The sequence below is a fragment of the Anomalospiza imberbis genome, chromosome 1 (assembly GCF_031753505.1).
Source record: "Anomalospiza imberbis isolate Cuckoo-Finch-1a 21T00152 chromosome 1, ASM3175350v1, whole genome shotgun sequence".
Taxonomy (NCBI): Eukaryota; Metazoa; Chordata; class Aves; order Passeriformes; family Viduidae; genus Anomalospiza; species Anomalospiza imberbis.
The window spans coordinates 112715823-112733268 of record NC_089681.1 but is presented as its reverse complement, the minus strand read 5'-3'; the positions used below and the strand labels follow the sequence as shown (position 1 = coordinate 112733268).

The 17446-nt window shown below is 38.1% G+C and overlaps 1 protein-coding gene across 1 annotated transcript in view; it reads right to left on the bottom strand.

Moving 5' to 3' along the window:
* NEK10 (NIMA related kinase 10) overlaps positions 1–17446 on the bottom strand; it is a 77683-nt gene that overhangs the window by 51401 nt on the left and 8836 nt on the right. The window contains 12 exon segments of the mRNA XM_068187115.1: positions 8675–8750; positions 8944–8986; positions 8988–9063; positions 9677–9722; positions 10420–10428; positions 10990–11109; positions 11224–11326; positions 12699–12763; positions 14835–14999; positions 15085–15091; positions 15180–15225; positions 15999–16221. Of these exon segments, the coding sequence (XP_068043216.1) occupies positions 8675–8750; positions 8944–8986; positions 8988–9063; positions 9677–9722; positions 10420–10428; positions 10990–11109; positions 11224–11326; positions 12699–12763; positions 14835–14999; positions 15085–15091; positions 15180–15225; positions 15999–16221 (979 nt within the window).

Below are 17446 nucleotides of genomic sequence, written 5' to 3'. Positions count from 1 at the left end.
TATCTGCAAGTTTGTTGCCGTAATTTATATCTGAACCCTATTTGAAAATGCCATTAATTTCTTCTAAAATCAAATACACAAAGACCAAAAGCACAGCAAAAAATAATATTAACAGAGTATCAAATTCACCCCTTATATGAACTTCAGACCTGCTCACATCAGATTCTCACTGTGTACCCACTGAACAGTTTCTTCTGCCCTGAAGGGTTTGGGATGAGAGAAAAACCCTTTGCTTCTCTTCAGCAAGTTTGCAATTGTAGTCAAACAGGTTTGTTAGCAACTTACTAAGGTACAGGGATTTGGAGTTATCGTGGTTTGACATGGAAGTGAATTTTTTCAGAAAGTTGGATCAAACCGATCAGTGGTCAGGTTTGGATACTGGCACCTGGAGGGACCACTGAAGGTATGGACACGCCTCTGAGAACACAGCGGGTTAAAAGCAAGAACTCCCAGGGGAGCTCTCACTTTGGTTCCGGTCAGAATGCTGTGCAGACCTCCTGTGCCCAGCCACAGGCTGGGTGGGGTAGGGGAAGCCATGCGGCCTGGTTGAGGTGAGCCAAGGGGGCTGAAGGACTTGAGCCGAGCCAGCTCCTGTGGACGGAAGGGTAGAGAGAAGCGAAGATGCCTTTGTCGTCCTCCCCACCCCCAGAGGGAAGAGACAGAGAGTCCGGATGGCATCTGTAACTTTGCCGGTGGAGGAGAAGGAGAAGGGGAAGAGGTGCCCAGCCTTGGCCTTGGGAATTGGCTTCTGAGCAGAGATTTCAGCTGTCCGGGGAGTCTGAACTTTTAACCCTTTCCTGGGAAATGAAGGCTTTGTAAAATACTACTCCTCCTTGGTTTGAAGTAGAAGAGAGACAGTATGGGATCCAAGATGCTGGAAGAGGAAATTTTTGGGTGGGAGGAGATGATGGAGTGGCTTGTGGCTGGACTTTTCTTGTTAGCCATAGACTGAACCAAGTTCTCCTGCAACAGAGACTGCATTTTAGGGGGATGCAGTGGTGGGCCAAGAGACCTGTTTCAGTGACTACCAACAGAGGAATGGAGAGAACAGAGGAAAGCTGAAGAGGGTGTGGTGATGCCCTCTGTCTTCAGGAAGAAGAAGATCTCTGTTCTTGAGACCCTTGGCCCCAGGGGAAGAAGAAAATGGAGGGGACTGTAGTCCCAAGATGAGATGCTGAACTGTTGTCTCTTTTGGTCCATGGCAAAGCAACCTTAAAGGAGCCCTATGAGCAGTCTGTCCATGCACGGTGGTGAGAGCACTGTGACATGGAAAGGAGAGTGTCACACTGGCAGATTTTCTCCGGGCGGTTGCCATGTGTGACATGGAGACACAAGGGTGGCAGTTGTGTTTCCTGGGGAAGTCTGTGGTGCAAGAGAGACTTCTCTCTCCTTTGAGGGACTGAGTATTGATTATCTGAAGGGTGGCAACTTGATCAGGAATCCTGGGTGGTGTATCACTGTGGTTTTATTTGGAAATTGGGTGGGAGGAGGAGGAGTGTTTTGGAGGGTCTTCATCCTGGATTTAGTGTCTGTGTTTTTTATAGTAGTAGTAGTTTAATAAAGTTTTTTTCTTTGTTATTAAGTTTGGGCCTGCTCTGCTCTGTTCCTGATCACATCTCACAGCAATTATTTGGGAAGGTGCATTTTCATGGGGGCGCTGGCATTGCACCAGTGTCAAACCATGACAGGAGTATAAAAGTAGAACTTCATGTTCTATAAAAAATATGCTAAAATCAAGATAATTTGCAATTTGATCAACAATAGTACATACTTATTCTGCTTTTCCCCTTCAATAAAATGTGAACAGAATTAACTTCTCATTCCCAAATAAACCTTTTAGCTATTCTATCATTCTTCTTTCTTTGTGCTATTATTAATGCTTTGTAAACAATCTACTGCTAATTTTGTGACGCTTATAACATCTGCACTAGGAACCTAAGCACTGATCCACATCTAGAACTGAGATTTGTGGAGAGATGTGATCATGCTATTAATCCACCAACAATTTATACAATGTTTGATTTACAATGTGAATATTAAAAAGTAGAAGATTCCACTCAGCCTATTATGAAAATAACTTTAAAAATAAAGTACTACAAGGACTTCCTTGAATCTCAGTGTGAAGGGTAGCAAGTTTGATTATGAATATTAGTTAAATGAGCCATGTAATCTGCTAAAAAAATAGCTCTGACTGATTCCAGTGATTCTGAGCAGTGACTTAAATACGACAGACACTGGTTATATCCACTTTATCTCATGGCCACTGCTTCTCTGGGCATGTGGAGAAGCCAGATGCCAGATTCTGGAATCCAGAGCCAATAGGTGTTTTATACAATGCATTCAAGCAAACATTCTGAATTACAAAACTAACAGGGAGCTTTCTTGCAGCACCCAGCAACTCTTTGAATTTTCCAAGTCACATTCAATTAACCATTCTGACACTCCATGGCTGCCTGCCATGATTAGAAGTTTATCCAACAGGTGAGTTGTCTCAAAACAAGCATTCTGCTGCTATATAATGCTAGGTTCAGACCAATACAGATCTTTCCAGCTGCTATTTTATCACTTGCAGTAAACATTAAACAGAACATGCTTCCTAAAACAGAGTAGGGTACCCTTCACAATTCTCCTTGATATCAGCTCTGAAAGGTGTCCAAATGTTTCTACACAGCCCTCCAACCATCAAGGTCTAAACCTTGCTTCAACTAAATGACACTGAGGAAAAGTCATGATCTACGGAGTCTTCTATTTTGTCCTACAAACAGATGCAGCTGTGGAGCTCTAGACAGAAATACACTGTGCTAGAACCAAAATACAGCTGCAGTAAAATATAGCTGCAATAAAAGCAGATACACATTTTCAATTTAGAACTGTAACTTCTCAATGTCTTATATAAAAAGGCTGGGCAGATTAAAAGAAAAGCCGCATGTAATATTGGTTCAATGAATCTCTAAAACCCTATAACAAAACAACTTTCAACCAGGCTGTACCTAAAATTCCACATTTTTTGTGTGTGTCTGACACAATACATCAGATTTTCAGTCTGACCAGAGATGTACAGTTTTGGTAATACTTTTCTATCAATTTAGAATGAGACGTCCTATGAAATTGCAGGTTGGCATGATTTAATATTTATATTTTCATAGCATTGGTAGTTCAATCAATTATGACTAAATGCTGTACCAGCACAAGAGATGGTAGTTATGGACCCCTTCCTAGGGAACTTATGACAGAAATTAAACAAAAAATGAGTAGGGTGGGCAGTTCTAGAGACTACAAAACAACAACATGCCTAAAGTTCTCTATAGTCAGAAACAGCCTGGTGAGGATCAGACTAAATGTTTACATTTGCAACAAAGGAAAACTTTAAAGAGCCTGAAAAAGATTGGAAAATTCAAGTTTGACATGTGTAAAAGATGTCCTGGGAAATACAAAAAAGCTATAAAATTTTCACATTAGAATGAAGCACCTCCTGGGCTTAGAACTTTCATTTCTGTTTAGCATAAGTTTAAAAACAAAACAATAAAGAAACATCTGAATAAAGTATCTAACCACATACATTACTTAAGAAAAAGAAAACACAGTGTGACTATAAATATTCAAAAATTCTTCATACTCTTGTCATAGAATGGCTTGGGTAGGAAGGGACATTAAGATTATCAAATTCCAAACTCCCTGCCATGGGCAAGGAGACCTTTCACTACACCAGGCTGCTCAGAGACCTGTCTAACTTGACGTTGAATACTTCTAGGAATGAGGCATCCAAAACTTCGCTGGTTCCAGAGCCTCACCACCCCCCCCACCCCCCCCCAGTAAAGAATTTCTTTCTCGTATCTAATCTAAGTCTATTCTCTTTCAGTTTGAAGCCATATCCCCTTGTTCTGGCACTACAGGCTCTTGTAAAAAGTCCTTCTCCAGCTCTCTTATAGTCCCCTTTATGTACAGAAAGGTGCTCTAAGTTCTCCCCAGAGCTTTTTCTTCTCCAGGTTGAACAATCCCAACTTGTTCAACCTTTCCTCATAGGAGAGGTGCTCCACTTCTCTAATCCTCTTCATAACCTTTGGATTGACTCTAACAGGTACATGTCCTTCTTGTGCTGAGGACCCAAGAGCTGGACACAGTACTTCAGGTAAGGTCTTACCAGAGTGTTAGGTATTATCTCAGGTATTTCTTTTTCAGTAAGACATGATATTCAGTATTCAGTAAGACCCGATATCCAGTAAGACATGTTATTCAGAGACCATCCTAAGAAGAGGTCCCTCAAATTTAATCTTGCATTGTGCCAGGCCAGCTGCAGATTTCTTTGTATGAATTCTTGTTTTCTTTCACCACAGGTCCCTGCCTACCAAGTTCTGCTGGAATTGTTCTACAAGGGCCACCTGTAGAACATTTATCCATGAATTCAGGACAAACAAGCATTATTCTTTAGTACGTTTATTGTTTTCCACTCTGACAGCAAGGTGGTTTCAACCAACATAAAAGCAGTAACTGTGTAAGAGATCATCAAGGGATTTGGAATGTGAGTGGTCCCATTCATAGATGGTATGAAATGCCTGTGAGTCCAAGAAATTTCTTAAAGCAGTTCATTGGTATGGCTGTTGTAGAATTAAATCTGAATCTCTAAAACATCTTTCTCTAGCGTATTAAGCAATTCACTAGTTTTTTTTTTAATCAAAAATATACCATAAGAGTCTGAAACTAAGGCATCTCTCTAAAGGCAATATTTTTTAACATTAGTTACAGATGAATGATCTACCTTTGTTATACTGTCAGCCTGCAGATTCTCATAGCTAGAGATTAACAAGAGTTACTATTTCCAGAAGGACTGATTGAGGAAAAGAAAACAGAGTAGTATTACAAGATTCTTTTATAAAACAAAATAATTTCAGCCATATCCCACTTACCCAGTCACACAACACTGCTTCACAGGTAGTCCACTATTCTAGTTAGCTCAAGGCAAGTTTGGGTCAGTTTTCAGATTTGAAAGACTCCAGAAAATTGAATTCTCTCTGTTTAGGATGAGTGTGCAGCTTGTAAATGCAGATGTACAGGTTTTAGTAGATCTTAGAGCAGACCGTCTCTTTTTTAAAAGCTGACAGGATAAATTCAATTCAGAGATTTCTCAGCATTTTAGCATATGCTTCACATTCATCTGACATTTTGTTGTAACTTTGTCATGGTTTAGCCCCAGCCAACAACCAAGCACCACACACTCGATTTCTCACCTTCCCCACCAGGAAGGAGAATCACAAAAAAAGGCAGTAAAACTCATGGGTCAATGTAAAAACAGTTTGATGACTGAAACAAAATGAATTATTATAATATTTCAGTGTTATAGTATTATAATTTATTATAATATTAATAGCAATTTTAATAAAAAGAAGGTGGGGCAGAATAAAACTCAAGAAAAACAAATGATGCTCACTGCAGTCGCTTATCACCTGCTGAAAGATGCCCAGCCAGTTCATGAGCAGCCATTGGCACCTCCTGGCCAACTTGCCCCAGTTTATATACTGGGGATGGCATTCTATGGTATGCAATATCCCTTGGGCTAGTTTAAGTCAGCTGTTCTGGATATACTCCCCGCCCCCAGCTTGTTGTGCTGCTCCTTGCTGGCAGAGCCTGGAAAACTGAAAAGTCCTTGACTTAGAGTATATACTCCTCAGCAGCAACTAAAACCTCAGTGTGTTATCAACATTACTGTCATACTAAATTCTGTACACAGCATTGTATTATCTACAAGAAAGAGAATTAACTCTATTCCAACCAAAATCAGGACAAACTTTCACCAAGAACACTTTAGGTGTACTAAATGGACAGTACATTTATCCTCAATTATTGTGAGACATAATCATTAAGATCACAAATGCTCTAGTCTTTGGCATACACAGACTGTATGAATTAGGAACAATACCACAGCATGCATCTATAAAGTACCTATTAACTATCATCAGAGACAAAGTAAATTGGTCTTAATTTCATTAAGGTTGTAAAAAAGCAAGGCTTAATAAAATTCAGAAACAATAGATAAAAGTTCTTCAGCTCTCCCCAAAAATTCAATAAGTACTACACTTGTACCAGTTGTAGGACTAAATAAAGCGAGGGTTTGTTTAAATACTGCAATAGTTTTGAATTAATCGCTGTAGAAATCATCCAAATAAGTTTCTGTTCTTCCAATTTTCCTGAACTCCTGTAGATCTTTGACAGAACTATAAATGCTTTTCAAGGGAAATTTTGAGCTTATACTTGAAAGTACATTTAGACTTCTCCATATTTAGAATGGACTAAAGATAAGGAAAGGTTGTTGAGATAAGAGTGCCCCTCAGTGGCAGTAGTTGACATAAAATACAATTATATTAGACTTTAAAAATCATATTTAGAATATTTCTTTTCATTACTCAAGGACAATTGCACCATTAAATCACATCCTTTCAAAACTGCATCATTATTAAGAATCCGAGGGGATTTAGCACATACAATTTCATAATGAATAAATTTAAATATGTAGATCATAAAAGGTAAAATATTTACTATGAAACAACAGTTGCTAAATATTTATAGCTGAGTGTTTTGTGGATGGGTGTGCATGTGTGTCTACAGTTTACTGTTATATTTAAAGAAGAGAGACGGAGTTTTGCATAAAGACTGCTCACAATAATTCTGCAGCATTCAAATCGTTTTGTTTTCTTCTGTGTCATGAGCAGCAAGAAAACACACAGTAGTTCTTTGAGAACTTCAAAAACTACAGGACGTGAATTGCCTGGAAGGCTTGCTGTGTGTACCAGGTTTTATTAATTTGCTCAAAGACTTAAACTATGCCGTGCTTTGTACTGCTCACACACATACTGCTTTCAAAATCTGTCCTGGAACCTGCCTAGGTTCCTTCCTCCACACTGTGGGGATTACATAAGCATACATCAAGAATGATCACTACTACAGACTTATACAAATAGCACCTCACTGCAGCTGATCTGGGAACAACTGAAGGATGCTAAGGAATTTCATGGCAGAATTGAAATATAATAGCTGTTATACTTTGTATGTTCATTAGCACTTGTTCTCTAATCTGGTTATTTCAATATTCTTGCTAATTTAAATAAAACCAGGCCTTGAAGCATAACTATAGTTTAAATATTTTAAGGCTGAATCATCTCCATCATTTTTATCATTCATAGCTGCAAAAAATATAGCCATGGCTGATGACACAAAATTTGCATTCGCAATTATTTTACTTCAGTGCTTAGGAGGGTCATTGAAGAGATCCTCCTAGAAGCTATGCTACGGCTCACGTGGAACAAGGAGGTGATTTGAGATGGTCAGCATGGCTTCAACAAGGGCAAGTCCTTCCTGACCAGTCTAGCGACCTTCTATGAAGAAGTGGCTACATCAGTAGACAATGGAAGGGCTACAAATGTAATTTATCAAGACTTCTGAAAAGCCTTTGACATGGTTCCCCACAACAGTAATTAATGAGGGGACTGCTAGATGGATAAGAAATTGGTTGGACGGTTGCATTCAGAGTGTAGTGATCAATGGCTCAAAGTCCCAATGGACACCAGTGACAAGTAGTGTCCCTCAGGGGTCCATACTGGGACCAGTGTTATTTAATATATACATTAATGACATAGATTGAGGGATCAGTCTAAACAAATTGCAGATGACACTAAGCTGAGTGGTGCAGTTGGCACACCTGGAGGAGGGGATGCCATCCATAGAGACATGGACAAGCTCAAGAAATGGGCCCACAGGAATCCCAAGCAGTTTAACAAGAACAAGAGCAAAGTGCTGCACCTGGGTTAGGGCAACCCCTGGTATCAAGAGAGGCTGGGGATTAACAGATCCAGAGCAGCCCTGTGGAGAAGGACTTGGGGATGCTGGTGGGTGAGAGGACATGACCCAGCCATGGGCACTCACAGCACAGAAAGCCTAACATCTCCTGGGCTGCATCCAAAGCAGTGTGGGCAGCAGGGCGAGGGAGGGGATTCTGCCCCTCTGGTGAGACTCCACCTGGAGTGCCACATCCAGCCCTGAGATCCCCAGCACAGGAAAGTCATCAACCTGTTAGACTGAGTCCAGAGGAAGACCAACAAGATGATCAGAGGGATGGAGCACCTCTCCTGTGAGGAGAGGCTGAGAGAATTTGGTTTATTCAGCCTGGAAAAGACAAGGTTCTGGGGTGACCTAATAGTGGCTTCCCAGTGCCTGAAGGGAGCCTCTGAGAAACATGGAGAAGGACTTTTAACAACAGCACACAGTGACTGGACGAGGGGGAATGGTTTCAAACTGGAAAAGGGTAGGTTTAAATTAGATATTACAAAAAAATTCTTTACTGTGAGGGTGGTGAGGTATTGGAAGAGTACCCAGGACTCCATCCCTGGGAGTGTTTAAAGTCAAGATGGATGAGACTGTGAGTAACCTGATCTAGAGAAAGGCCCCCGTACACGGTGGGGTTGAAAATAGATTATATTTAAGGTCATTTTCAGTCCAGTCCATTCTGTGATTCAATGATTTCACACATCAGTATAATAATGCAATAATTTACTAGCTCCTAAGAATGATAACCAACACCCAGGTATCTGAAACCTTCTCAGAGTTTCCCAGGTTCATGTTGAGAAATTGTCTTCAAACAAAGCAGTTCTACTTAATAATTGTAACTTTGTCATTTTCCCCCAACATGAGATCTCATTCACAGTGAGATCTCAATGAACAATCCTTTTCTCTTTATGCAAATAACAAAGAGCTAGACAAAGCTTAAAAACAAACAGAAAGAGCCTCAGAAAGATTCTTAACTACAACCTAAATAAAGACACATTAAATTCACAGCTACGTGTTAGTGATTGATATAATAAGCATTACTTCATCATTTATTAGCCTAAAAACATGGTGCTACTAATTACATGCAGGAAAATCCTGGCAAAAAGAAGGATCCAAGGAGGCCCTTGCCTGGATAAATATATGCCATATTCTGTCTTCTGCAAACTTGTTGCTTTTCCTTCAAAGACTGAAAGTGTTCTCCCAATCGCACCCCCTCCATGAGCTCCATGACTATGTACAATCTGTCATCTCATAAAAGAAATTAATAGAACATTATATTTATATAGAAATAATTTTAAAATAGAGTATTTGAGGTAAAAATGTATTATAAAAGCTGTTAATTTTTACTCTTTGAAAGTTGTATTTGTACAGACAGATACAGCTTAATCTAGTTCTACTCTTTTTTGTTCAATTTTTTCCTCAATTTATATCACAGAACTATAAGGAAACCACTGCCTGATAATCATTCAGCAGGCTGATATATGTAGATAACTCTTTATTGAAAAGAAAATTAAAACAATAAGGCTGGCAATCTATATCATTCACTCTACTACTCACCACAGCTCTTCTCCCTATTTAGCATTTCAATTGTACACTTTGGATCTTTAGAGGAGAATAATGATGCTTGCTACATTTTACATTGCATCTAGTTTTACTGATAGATAAACAAATACAAATACTATTTCTCATTATTTTTTTTTTCAATTTTAAAGGAATATAGGCCTGCTTGAACTTGTAGCAGTTCTGGAAGAAAGATTACTGCTCAAATTTAACACACTACTGTCAACCTGTAAGTGGTTTTATTATATATTTCTATTTCTTCATTATGTACAATGTGGTAATTCTGTGCATTTATACTCACTTTCCAAGAAGGTTCTGTAATATCAAACAACATTTGGGTGATAAAGCTATAATGAGGAAAGAAATGTAGATGCTTAGAATAGTTAAACTGATGGCACACTAAACTGTTTAGCTACACATAGGAAGGAAGGATATTACAAAGATTCCACAAACTTGTCTATGAACTCCAGTGTCTATGAACCTTCCTTCACTGTTACCCCAAATGCAGAGAAATGCTGCACATTACTAGAGTAATCAGGAGGAAAATAGGGTACTATTCCTGGCTAAACACCCCCAACTCCCTCAACCACTCCTCATAGGATTTGTGCTCCAGATCTTCCACCAGCTCCCTTCCCCTTCTCTGGACCAGCTCAAACACCTGAATGCCCCTCTTGTAATGAGAGTCTCAGAACTAAACACAGGATTCAAGATGCTGCCTCAGCAGTGCCAAGCACAGGGGGACAATCACTGCCCTGGTCCTGCTGGCCACACTGCTGCTGATACAGGCCAGGATGCCATTGGCCTTCTTTGGCACACTGCTGGCTCATGTTCAGGCAGCTGCCAGCCAGCATCCCCAGATCCTTTTCCACCAGGCAGCTTCCCACATGACAACTCACAGTTAGTAATTCAGAATGCCAACATAACAATCTAGAGTTCATGAGACACACCTGCTCTTTTTTTGGTCCTTTCCAAATGCTAGATTGTGTAAATTAACTTTTTTCATTGCCAGGAGATTTTGTCTGTTATGTTTTCTAAACTATAAACAAGGTAAATCTTTGTACAATAAATACAGCATTTAGGAAGATAGGAGATAGGAGGAATGGTATTATGGCTACCAGATTAGTTATCAGAGTCCAAACATTTCTCAAAGAATATATAATCATAGCTTTTTTTTTTGTGTACTATGTGATTAGTAGAAGAATTACAATCCAACAGTACAGGTTAGCAGTACACTTCTGAACTTGTACTGTGTTTGAAGCAATATTATCTGTGCCCAGTGTTGCTTTTCAGATAAAATATGCTTGAATTTTTGTGGTTTTACTCAGATTTATTAGCCTTTGCAATAGACAAATGCTGTTAGTGGAAAGGAATTAAGAGAAAGTAAGGTAGGAAACCTAAGAGATACACTGGTCAATCTTAAAAGTACAACATGGAACAAACAAAATCATATCAAACACTAATAACAAGCTCAGATCCTCAAAGGCCTTTTTACATCTACATTTCCCAACTGCAATTCAAAGGACAGTTGTGCCTAGAACAGGTATTAGACCCTCTTCATGAAGCTTCCCCTCAAATCTGTAAAATAATAGCAAAAGAAAAGTTTAACTTACATACACTTCCAAAAGCTCCACTGCCAATGTGCTCTAAAATAGCGTAATTTCCTACATGTTTTGTGGGTGCCTTATTCTTATTCATGTTCTCAATACTTTCAGTGATTTGCTTCAATATATCCTCCTAGTCATAAACTAAATGACAAATAAATAAATTTAAATTATTTTATGCCTTTCTTGTGCTAAGAATGTGCAAGAATATGACTTAAAACTATAAAGGTTTAAGGATTTTACTTACCTTTAACAAATTTATCTTTGATACCAATCCTTCATAAGCTCTGATATCATGCACATAATGTCCAATATCAATGAGGATTTCAAACAAGTCAGTACGGAAAAGTCTGGAAAGGTGCAAAATTTCTTATATCTTTGAGGAACAATGTACACAGGAACTATTAATCTACAGCAGAGACTTTTCAGTGTTTATTACTAAAATTTACTTCAGAACCTCCTATATAGTACACTTATGTTTCAATAATGCAATAAAATATTAAGCCTCTAACACTACATACATAGGAGTTAAAGCTCCTTTTAAAAGTCAGACTTCAGCCCCCATTGGCTGGGTATTAATATAAATGCCAATTCTCCAAACAACTATAAGTCTTGAAAGTCAATGCACCCTCTGAATTTCCAGTAATGTGACTTTTTTTTCTTACAGTACTTTCTTTTATGCTTGTTATCACTGTATCTGAGTTTCTTCTTGTAATGCATTAACTGATAGGATTAACATTTGTCTGCATTTAAAGAATCATGACATCCATCTTAGAATTTTTGGCCAAGAATCCTAGCCTAAAAGATGAAAAGTACTAAGAAAAGCAAAAGCCAACAGGTAAGAGGCAACAATTTATTAGTTAGATGTTTGACTGAAGTTTTGTTTCTTTTTAATCTTCTGGAATAAGTAGAAATGCAAAAGATTAGGCATTTGGAAAAATCAAATGACAGTAAATTAGTCCAGATTCTTCAAAAATTTGTCACCAACCATGAAAATTCATTATAAACTGAGGCACTTTCAGTACAATATCCACTTTTTAAAAATAACACAGAAGTAATATATAGTATTTTAGTAATTTATGATACATAATAAAAACATACAGAAAAAGTACTGACAGGCAGACCTCAACACTCTGATTACTATCCTAATGCCACAGACCTCACTGTAAGATTTCACATGGCCTTTGTAGCCAACCTGATGAAATGGTCATCTTATTAGTAAAAATGTGTAATTGATGGAATACATTTTGTCCTTATTGATCCAAACCTTTCAGTAACACTCCTAAGTAAAATAGCTTGATGCAAAGCCAGACGCATGGTGAAGGAGTAGAGGACTCAGGGAAAAAAATTATCCGCTTCCAGTTAATTATCTGCTTTCCAGTCCATGGCTGCAAATTGCATGTGCTAATCTTCAGGGTAAAAGTAAGTTTTATTGCCAGCAGTGTTAAATCTGTCCTCAACATATATAAAAGGTTGATTCATGGGGGGAGAAGGAGCCCACACAGAGGTGGGCTGTCTGGCATGCACACAACAGGAGTCCCAGTACTGAACACCTAATCTGGTAGGCTGGCACTGGATGCAATGCAAGGATGACTGTCTGTAGCTGTGGACATGACAAAAATTGCCCATTACAAAATAAATGACATTTAGAAAATATTTCTTTCTGACTGGACTTTTGATAGCTATCCTAAAAGAGTTTCACAAAACATACGGTTAAAATACCTTTCAAAAATATGTCGATTTCTTTCCATACTGAAGAGAAATCTCAGGGCTCTGAAAATATAATACTACAGTAGGAAAAACACTTCAATTAATGAGAGATTCATGACACGTGGAAAAGCCACTGCTAAACAACAAGGATTCCCCTTGATACCTTACACAGTGTCAAACGGTATTTAAATGACAGATTATTTTATTAACCTGATAACAAAGGGAATAAAAATATATCAAGTTTCTCCAGCATTTTAAAAGTACACAAGGACATTTAGTGGGGAAAACAAGTGAATTAAAAAAAAGTGGTGACAATAGCTAAAGCACATTTAGGCATACTTAAATCTTGATAATCTCTTTTCATCTGCAGATAGCTCAAGACTTGAGACCTGCTTTCTTCTCTAATGCTGAAAAAGGTAAATGTAATCAGTGGGCTTGTACTGTTGCAGTAAAAAAGAAATTTTCTGAAAAATGTGGTGTGGGATACCATAAGTTCTAACAGGAATAGAAAATAAGAGATTTCTCAATTTTTTGACCCCAAATTTGTCATATTTACAGAGGACTTTATGTACCTCAGCTTCTTCATAGACCTCAGTTCCAATACAAAGAAAGTTCTTCAAAACAGCTACTGGCAGATGGTTAATATGTATGCTTTGATGCAACTCATCTTTAGCTCTGTTTATCAAGACTCAATGATATGGTACATTTATAGCTGAGCAAACAAAGATAGTCATGAATTAAGATCACTAAGGTAACGTGGCAGAAAGAATCTGAAAATTTCATCATTGAAAACACACACAATGGGGCAGTAGAGAAACCACACCAGCATTGCAAGTAAAACTCAAACAGGATATTCCAATAGCTGCAACCATATTTCACACAAGTAACATTTTTTAAAGGCAATACAGGTAGCAGTGTGAGAAGCTGAACAAGGTTTCATAAAAATATACTTCTTGTCCAAGACAGACCTAGTTTTCATATGTGATCATTAAGTCCATTATTAATTCATATAGCTTCATGTTTAACCCAACTACAGCTGCTTAGTATCTCTTGTGAGTTATTTCCAACACATTCTGCTGGAATCTAAAAATCTCAGTGGGCATAAATTAAGCTCCTTACAGCTGTGTGAGGCAACTATACTGAGCAAATGCTGCAGTTGTCAGACTGCATGTTAGTTCCATAAACCTACCCTCCAGGAAGGTTTGTATTTATCTCATCCCTAAGATGAAGTGCACTATAAAACCTCCTTGTAGTAGAAAAGTACCTACTGTACAGAATCTGCCCTCCAGTTCTGCCCTCCAGTTCTAATCTAGAAGAACTGTGATGAGAAATATGACACTAGTATTGGGGGCGGGGAGGGGGGTTGTTTGTTTGGGGTTTTTTTGTGGTGGAAATGCCTTTCTTTGCTATCCAAGCACACCTACCTGATTAGATAGTGGAGTAGCTGTATAGCCATTTCAGGGGCTCTGTCAGAACAAAGACCACGTGAGAGGCAGGATCATGAATACATTCAGCTGTGCTAAGGACTTTGCCAACTGAAGCAGCAGCAGCTATGCTCATCCCTGAACCCCCGAGCACTACATTCCCATATCTTAGAGACATCACTGCACAGAGCCTGAGAAAAGCTACCAGGTCATGAATTACTACTGGTAACCTTTAGCCTAAGTTGACTCAAACCAGTATATTGACAGGGGTAATGGCATGCACCATTCTATGCTTATTTGGCCTATATTTATTCTACACTTAAATTTTCTCTATTTTATATGCTGCCTTCATGTAGTTTATTTAACATTCATAGCAAAATGCTCCAGAAATAAATGGATATTAATAGAGTGACAAGTCTAGGGTGAGTTTCAATGAAGATCAAGACTCTATAAAGAAGATCTGATGTTAGACAGCCTGAAAAATAGAGGCTATCACAAGAAAAATATTGACTTTCCTTTATACTCTATGAGTATAAACAAAGTAAAATCAAAACAGAAATTGAAACTCTATTTAACTTTCACTTCCTGAGCTATTTGTTGTTTTGGGGTAGGGGATTCCCCTTTAAATATGATTTTTTTCTACTGTACTTCAAAATAAACTTTAATTCATGAAAAATTTTCAGGGACTGTTGTGGCTTTCATTGTGCAATGATAATAAAGGGACTAACTGTAATAAACTGGCTTTTTCAGCATTCCTTTCTTTGTCTGGTAAAATAAGCTTTGCTATTGTATATATTGCATTTGCCTGGAAACAGAAAAAGGTCAGCATTAGTAGTGCCCCTTTGCATGCAAACCACAAATAAAAATCAATGTTCAGATAAATCAGAAGCTAATAGCAATGGATAAGTTCTCAACATCCTGTTGCACACCTAAAATATAAGCTTAAACATGTATAAGAATTAAATCATTGTTACATTTAAACTGATACCACAAAGAGAGCCTGTGAACAGATAAAGAATGCTTCTATCTCTATAGGTGAAGGCAATTGCAGCAATAGATCTCCTGTCACCATGTGGCACCATATTTTGAATTGTCAGGAACAAAATTCAAGTCTCAATAAAAATAAATTGGAGAAACACCAAAAGCGATAGCCTGAGAAGTCTGTCCATGCCTCCAGGATTTTGTGAAAACTACACTGAATTCAGCTTCCATTTTCATGCAACCATTTATCCTCCACTATTCTATCCACTTTGTAGGTCTGATAGATGGGCACTGGTAGATTTAGTTGGAGTACTGCTCCCAGTTACTTGACAAGGTCCCTGATGGAGATTACTCTCCTCTAGCAGACTTGAAGGGAATATGTGTCAGCTCTGCAGAGGCCCTTCTGCAGTCCTGATGTTTTCTTCTGCTCATGAAGGTAGAATTAAGCTTAGACCATGGTTCAGCTTAGGTTTTGGGCTGTGTAGTGGAGCCATTGAGTCAAACACATTCTGTCTGCTACCAGAATTACTGCAGACTGCTGCCAAGGCTGTGACAAGGACAAAGGACAGACAGACAGACAGTTCATCAATTATATTCACAATTCTAGCTCACTAAATAGGTGTCTGATTAATAGGAAATCTAAATCAACAGTAATGCCATATTTATGACTTATTCATTATTTAGTTTATACACTAAAGATATGAAAAACGCCTTAGGATATGAAATACGAAAGGCTGGAAAAAATATTGCTTATTCATTATGTTCTAAATAGTCTTTTAAATTTTGCTGGTATCACATACAGCTGAACAAGCCAAAGATGCTATTTGATAAAAGAGGGCTTGGTCAAATATATCTTAAAAGAACAGTCTTGTACAATTGCCACAGTGTTGAGGACTGAAAACCTACTCCTGTAACATATGAAGGAGCTGCTTGATTCTACCCCAGATTCAAATTTCCACACTAGTCTCAGGATCTTCACAAACCTGCACCAGCTTACAAACTATACTCCATAAAAGTTTGATATGATCAGAATGGAGAAAACTGAGCATGACTGAAACTCCTTCATACATTTTTATTTGCTCTTTGACTCATGACTCTGCACAAAGGAGTCATAGCAACACTGCTGTGAACTAAAAAAAAATCAGCAAGAAATTTCAGCAATAACTCCATCATTACTCTGTATTGTCAGTTAGAAAAGGGAAAAAAAAACACAGGAAGTTTAAAAAAGAACAGAGATCTCCTCTTAAAAAAATAAAATAAGTTAAAGAAAACAACTTAAAGTCTCCGCAACCTGGTTAAAGTCATTGTTTAAAAGACAAAATAAGACAATGCTCCAAACTTTCACAAGGGATGAAATCATATTTACATTGAGTTCAACTGCCAGCAGAGGCAATCAGGCATACCCAGCCAGGATGGGAGGTGGCCAGGTGGGCTGCAGTCATCTGTGCTATCGTGTTCTTAGTAATGGCATTAGTAGTACAAGTAGTACTGACTGCATGAACTTGTAAAGTCCATCTATGGAACTCGAATAGACTAGTTTCACAGAAAACAGAAAAATGCATCATTCTTCTCTAGTATAGTTTGAATATTGTATTTAGAAAGTGGTTGAATATATACCTTAAAAGGTTTATATAAGACTTTCATTAAGTGCAATGAAGGTGGACTTCCCATAGAAAATATGGTTAAGGATATCCAATTCCACTTAAAGCAAAAAAGCTCCATCTGTGTTTAATGAAACATGTGAATTCAGATTCATATCTGAATTTAAAATTATCCTTAACTAGCATTGAACTTCATCATCTTCCTGTCTATATTCAAATTCTAACTCTTACATCTAACTTTTGACTTACAGATAACCCAGAATTTTCAAACCCAGAAACGAAATAAAACCTTTTCATATATTAACTTCCGCTATTCTTAGTCACATATAAGGTCACTTATATGTGTGAAATAGTTAAGCATGAAATTTTAAAAACCTCTTCATAATTTTAAAGGTGATAAGTGATGTATTATCAAATTTTAAAGTCTTTCTGTTTCTCACTGAAATCCAGTAATGCTTTGCTATCAGTCTTAGCTGAGATGATTAAATAATTGAAGGAACATTGATGATTTCCTCATGAAAAGGATGTGGGATCTGACTCAGCCTCTGGCATTAACTGCAGCAGCTCTAGGTCTTGCAATTTTACTAGTTTATATTGGGCATCCCAGGAACTGTCAGGGCTCAGCATGCTTTCCATCTAACCACTCAGGTCTGCCAGGAGCAACAAAGAGATGCACCAAGAAAAGTGACTGCTATCACTTTATGATAACATTGCAACTCATTTGCACTGGAGGCCATCAGTGCAGAGAGAGATG